Raw genomic sequence first — 6,588 nt, forward strand, 5'->3', positions numbered from 1 at the left:
GGGGGGGGGGGGGGGCGGGGGGAGGAAGGGCAACAAAGTGAAACTTGACTCATAGGGAACTAAGTACTTGTAAATAAGAAGGAAAAAGTAATTACTGGTAGTGCTATAAAACAAGTTTAAGTGGGAAATGGGAGGTGATTCCCATTAAACAGGCTGCCCCATACTCGAGTGGGGACAGGCTATTCTTCCTTAACCCTTAAAAGTAATCACCTATAATAAATTATTTTCAAACTGTAAACTGCTTTCAAACACCATAGCGTTTTACCAGATTTATTTACTTGTTATACACAGACGATACAAACGAGCAAAAAACAAAACGTTTCTCAATGGAGTGTGTACTTGTATAAATTATTCAGTTCACAGACAAAACGAAACAAATATAAAAATCACAACATTAGATTTACAGAAGAGCCAAAATATACACACGTTTAGACCCTGAATTCCTATTAGGAAAAATCCCCCCATGGACTGGAATCTAGATTGAATATTGTGTATGATGCATATTTCACATTAATTTTAAAATACAAAAAAAAAGGTATAGGTTTGCTACACAACATTAGAAATCCTACTAATCTATTTCCAGGGGGATTAATGCTCCTTATCAAATATAACAAGACTTAAGAGGGGGGAAAAAACCAGTCTTACTTGCATTAATGCTAGTGTTTTCCCAAGGAAGTCAAATTTCAGCTGTTTCTAGGTGGCAGGGAAATCATTTTCAAAACTAAAACGCAGTAAAATATACAACTCACACAATTTATCTTCACTAGACTACACTATAGTTACCAACAATTCAGTCATCTATATCATTAGTAGATATTCATTACAAAGATTTACAGCATATAAAGGTGGAGGGGGGACTGAAAAGATATTCAGAAACAGTTTGTCAGCATATTTGGCACCTGCACAGACCAGTAATGGATTTGGCACTTTGGGGAAAAACAAATAAGGCAAAATAATATTGCTGATGTGGAGCTATTCTATTTAGAAGTGGGGGGCGGGGGCTGGGGAGGGACATACAACTCCGGTTAACTTTGCTTTGCAGGCATCATGCCACTTAATCGACTCGCCTATGAACAAGACACCTATCCTTTACAGGTGTTTGGTCGGATTCTCCTCAGCTCTTGGTGTGCATTAGGGCACAGAGTAATTATTTCATGCAACGGATTGAGGAAAAGTGAGAAACCCATCATTATCTAGCAAGTATTTCACGTTTCCAGAGCCTCTTAGAATATTGTTAATTATCTCACAAGGAAAAATTTTAAAGTGGAGGGGGGGGTGGAGAAAATGGCAAAGAAAGGGAAAGAAACGAATGAAGAGTTAAGTTAAGCGTGAACTGGTTTTGTGCCTTGACGATGAAAATAAAAACTAGCCATTCGTTACAGCAAATTAACACTATATACAGTCATTTCACAGGCTTTGTTCCACTAAAAGTATTAACATCCCTACCATCCATCCATCCATCCACTCGGGGATAAGAAAGGACGCGCTGGGTGGGTCCGGGTTCTAGAGTCAACATCCTACGGTTAATGGGGAGGCCGAGACTTGGAGGGTCGGAATCGCTGCTGCCTGACAGGACTGCCCAGGTCTCCTAAAGGTGAAGAGTTTCATTACGAGAAAGAGAAGGAGAGGGTGAGAAAAAGACGAGAGGGAGGAGGCTTGTTAGGAGTGTCACTTCACAGAAGAAGAGTAAGGAGGAAAACCGAAAGGTTGACAGCAAAGTTGAAGGTCGGTGTGCTAACTGCAGAAACTGCTGTGCAAAAGAAGGTTAAGACCGCACTCGGAGACCTGTACTTATTCGTCGCAGACGGTATTCGAGGGCCAAATGAAACGAGTGGGTGCGCGAGGTGGGGCGTGGGGAGGAGGAGCCGGGGANCGCGCCCCAGCCCGACGGGTCGGCGTAGTAGCCGAGCGGACGGCCGGTGCAGCCCGCCGCCTGCAGCGGCAGCGCCTTCACGCCCGCAGCCGCGTACGAGAGCAGCGTGGCCGCGTTGCCCGCGAAGTCCGTGGCCGTGTCGTAGGCCGAGGCGGCGAAGTCCAGCCGGTTGTTGGCCGGTGTCACAAACCAGCGCTGCGGCGACGGCGCGCCCGGGTCCTCGGCCTGCTGCGGCGACAGCAGCCCGTTGGTGTGCGGCACACTGCGGTCCGTGCCCGGCCCGGGGCCCGCGCCCGCGCCGGGGTGGAAGCGGGCCTTGGCGTAGTTGCTCACGAACTGGTCCTGAAGGAAAGAACCGGCCATAGCGTAGCGGGCCCCGGGCACGATCTGCGAGCGCGGGGAGTCGTTGGGCGAGGGGGTCAGGCGGTCCATGTCGCAGCCCGTGTAGATCCTGCGAGGGAAGGAGACAGAGAGAGAACCGAGGGGTGGCCGAGAGGTCCCCTCGGGAGGCAGAAGGGAAGGTCACCTCCACTTGTCGCCCACCCCCACATTGTCCATCTGTAACTTGCCGTCCAGGATGGAGACAGACGAAAGGTCACAGACCTGCGTCCTCCCCCAAAACAAAATAAGTCGTGAAATTGTAGAGGGATCGATTTATCGATACAGGGACCTAGGCAAAAAGCACACCAAGAGGAAGTCTCCCCCCTTCCCTCGCTCTCTCTCACGGGCTGCACCGGGGATCAGAGAGCGGAGCGCAGCAGGGGATTCTCACCCCACTTCTGCAATGCATTTATACACGTTAGGGCAGACTTGCCCAGGGACTAAGGTGTTACTTGCCCAGGGGGCTTTTCCTGTGCAGCTAGAGTTTCTGAGCAAAATTTCTAAACAAGAGATCCATTTCTTCACTCCTTTAAGAACACTTTCTTCTCTTTGACACACACACTGGCCTGTCCAGGTAGTAATCATGGAAGACTGGCCTTCACTAGTCTTCTGAGACTGCTGCTGGAAGCCTCTATAGTTATTACCGTCCATTGTTTCCCCCATGTGATCCTGTACCCCCCACCTCTACCAATACTAACAAGAGTTACTACTTAGAACTTAGAAACAAAGTCATCAATCAATCAATACAACTCTTTTACAAAGAAAAGGTGCACTTTTTTTTTTTTTTTTAAGTAAGCTCTACACCCAAGGTAGGTCTTGAACTCAGGACCCTGAGATGAAGAGTCACATGCCCTACTGACTGAGCCAGCCAGGAGCTCCAAGAAGTGTTCTTTACTCTGATCTCTTCCTAGCTTTTGATCTGTTACTGGTAAAAACAAACAAACAAAAACAAAACAAAAAAAAAATAACAACAAAAAACACCAAAGACCACCTATGGGGCAAACTCTTTAACAGTGGTTACCAACCTCCTCTAGCAATCTCCCACAAATAATAGCTAACCGGTATACAACTTGACTATGTGCCAGGCACCATTGTCTAGGACTGTACAGACAGAAATTTCGTTAACTATCACAACAATCCTCCCAGCTAGGGTAGCATTATTAGCCCACTTTACAGATGAGAAAACTGAGGCGAAGGGAAGTTAAATAATTGTCCACACACAGTAATTGTGTTACTGGGAATCACCTTAGATAAAATAATCAAAGACTTGCTTTAGGCCCTGGGCCTAGAAAATCCCATTAGAATTGAGGGAGAACCAGAGACTGGATCAAGATTGGTAGAAGTGTTTTCTCCTACACATAGACACATGTCTCCCTTTTTATTTAGCTCACACATAAATGTTTTAATCTTTAATCAACACACTGTTTTGAGAGAGCGCCTCAGTTTTGTCAGACCTTAATCCTTTGGGGAGGAGATTCCCTGGTGAGTGGCCAAGCAACCCTCTAGCCCCCCAAACTCTTATTGCTCTCACTGTTTCTCCAAAAGTGAGTCCTGCCCAAAAATTCAGCATGAAAGGGGAAAGGGTGGGTGTCATAAGCCATTCTGCTCTTCCCTATCCCCTGAAAAAGTGTCTCCGTTTGTATAGCTGAAGAAGTTTTTATGAAAAATACACAGCTTAAGAATCAAAAAGAAGTGGCCCTTCCAACAGGAGTCAGCCAGAGGAGGGCAGATGAGGGTAAGGTTGCTGTTGCTCAAGTCCATTCTGCTCACTATACAAAATTTCCCTCCTGAAATTTAAGCTCAGGTTCAAATAAGAGAAGTAGAGGGAGGCAGGAAGGGAACGGAACCAGCAAGGTGCAAGTATCTTCTGTTTACCACCACAATATTTTTAAAAGGAAAAAAAGCAGCCTGCAAAAGATACAGTTTAGAAGCCCATCCAGGTCCCAACCCACTTGGGATTACCGAATTGATTTGTGCAAAATAAAATGCTTTGGAACAGATGTTCACAACAGAATTAAAAGCTCAAAATCTACGAGACCCCCTAGTACAGAGACCAATATCTCTGGTCTCCTGGGCCACACACTTTCCATAGTGCCGGGTCCACATTTTTAGGTTGTAAGGACTAGAGTAGCTGAGTTTTTATTCTGGGGAAGCATCTTGACAAGGCTTGCTTCCTCAGAACTCCTTTTGGGGGAGGCACAAGACGGTTATAGACAGAAATATCAATGACTCTCCTTTCAATTTGTTATAAAGATACCAGGAGGGAAGTCTGCTATCTACCTGGAGATAGAATAGAAGCAGCCACTTGTTAAGTCTCCACAAATTTCACCTATTTCTGGTCAAAGAGAACTTCAACTTTGTAGCTCTATCCCAGGCACTTAATGCAAGCCATGAAATTAAAAATGTATCTACCCCTCCCCTTGTGGTCAGAGAAAAAGTGGGGGAGTCCTATAATCCAGAGTTAGATTTTGCTATACAACAGTATCTGAACTCTGAGCAAGAATGCAAGAAGAAGCCCAGAAAGCACTAAGTTTACATCTACCGTTGCCCCCAGAGAACAGCATTTTGATAGAAAAGAAATGGAGATAGGTAAGGGAGGCCTGGAGAAAAGGGTACCAACACATTTAATTAAAACACGCCTAGACGCAAAGGATAAAAGGAAATATTTTTCTTTTGAAGCTTATGAATAATACACAGCAACAGCACCTGGGTCCTTCCCAAAGCCTTAAGTAACTGTAACAGCGGCTCTGCTCATGACCTTGCCTATGACGGGTGTACATTTTTATTCAGTCCATAGTAAACTTGCACAGGCAAAGCTATGACACAAAACTTGAACTGGGTAAATAAAAGCCACATATGCCAAGGAGACTGTAACAACTGCCAGAGCCACGTGCACTTTCCGGCAGGATCGGGCGGTTTCAGACACAGACAATCTGAGCTGAGCATCTGCAGTGCCACATACAGCTCGTGCGCCCGCCCGGGACCCAGGGCAGCTCCCCCAGCCAGCCAGCCCCAGAGGCCCGCCACCAACTTTGTAATTCATAAGAAAGGTAAAAAAGAAGTGGAGGAAATCTTTGACCAAAACTACAAAAGTACCAAGCCAGAAGGTCAGCAGAGAGAAGGGGAACCCATGAAAAGGAAAGGGAAAACCTTAAAAACACCTTGCCTTCACACACTCTAGCTTCCAAAAGCCTTGTACGCGACAATTCACCTTTGACCTAAAGCCCAATTGCACAGCTACTTGAGAAGGAAGGTGCAAAATTACTTACGTGTCATAGTTATCCCGAAATCCTTTTGCAAAGGGGTTGTGATCTATTTTCAATTGTGTAATCTGGACAAGACAAAAAAAAAAAAGATGAATACAGTCTCACCTTCTATACAGGTGGATTAGGTGTTTGCAAATAAATCACCACTTTTTACAGGGGCTTAAGGCCTGCAATTTCATTAAGTAGCATGGTTTCCCTACCTGAAACATGTGAGGGAATGAATGGAAAGGAAAAAAGAGAGAGCATCATGAAAGTTATGAGGAACATGTTTAAATTAATGATGCCTAACACTAAAGCTTTGCTTTCCATTAGCTCTCCTGTGTGTTCTAAATCAGTTCAATGCACATTTTAGGAATACTTGTTACAAAAAGACAAAAATCTTCAAGGGGCACTTGAATTCATCACCAAACGTTGCCTATTTTAAACATTTCACCACATTTTAAAAAGTTGGCCATTTTTGATTCATAACCCCAAGAACCCCTAGCTTCATCTTAAAGCCAGCTTTAAATTAAAATAAATGCGTATTTTCATTTCTGATACTTTCATTTAAGTTTTTAAAAAAACGCTTTGCCATCACTCCTAGTAGTGAAATTAACAGAAGTAAAATAAGTTTTTGTGAACGTACAAATTCTGAAGTTCAAGTGTTAAAAAACTCATTCCACAAATGTGTCTGTTCTTTTGATCACCCAAAAAGTGATGCTTGTTTATTTCACCCATCAATTCTGAGACTATACTTTTTTTTTTTTAAGATGATGCCAAAGCTTGCCAAGAATAAAATGCAGGGGGAAAGTCTGCTTGTTTTCTAAAGGGAAGAAGGACTCGAAAGAAAAAGCAAGCAAGCAAGCAAGCAGATTTAAATCTGTTCTAGCTTGAGAACTAAATTAAAATTCCCAAGAGGAGAGGCCCTAGAAGTCCTGGGCCCCTCAAAGGCGGCCCGTGTGACCCGTGATGGAGACGAATAGGAAGCGTTCTCCCACCGGCAAGGGGTTCAGGGAGGGTGCCCAGCGGGCCCGCAGCCCTCCGCCCGAAGGGCGCCGCGGGGCCAGCGGTTGCTGATGTCAGCGGAGC

The 6,588-nt window shown here is 44.9% G+C and overlaps 1 protein-coding gene across 1 annotated transcript in view; it reads right to left on the reverse strand.

Annotated features, from left to right (window-relative positions):
* Positions 1-1,402: 1,402 nt before the first annotated feature.
* Positions 1,403-6,588, reverse strand: part of TBR1 (T-box brain transcription factor 1) — a 7,886-nt gene continuing 2,700 nt past the window's right edge. Inside the window, exons 5-7 of the mRNA XM_077761035.1 lie at positions 5,524-5,585; positions 1,778-2,324; positions 1,403-1,588 (exon numbers count right to left, since the gene is read on the reverse strand). Of these exons, the coding sequence (XP_077617161.1) occupies positions 1,403-1,588; positions 1,778-2,324; positions 5,524-5,585 (795 nt within the window). The remainder of the gene's footprint in view (positions 1,589-1,777; positions 2,325-5,523; positions 5,586-6,588) is intronic.

Source organism: Crocuta crocuta, unplaced genomic scaffold (genome assembly GCF_008692635.1).
Source record: "Crocuta crocuta isolate KB4526 unplaced genomic scaffold, BGI_CrCroc_1.0 scaffold153, whole genome shotgun sequence".
Taxonomy (NCBI): Eukaryota; Metazoa; Chordata; class Mammalia; order Carnivora; family Hyaenidae; genus Crocuta; species Crocuta crocuta.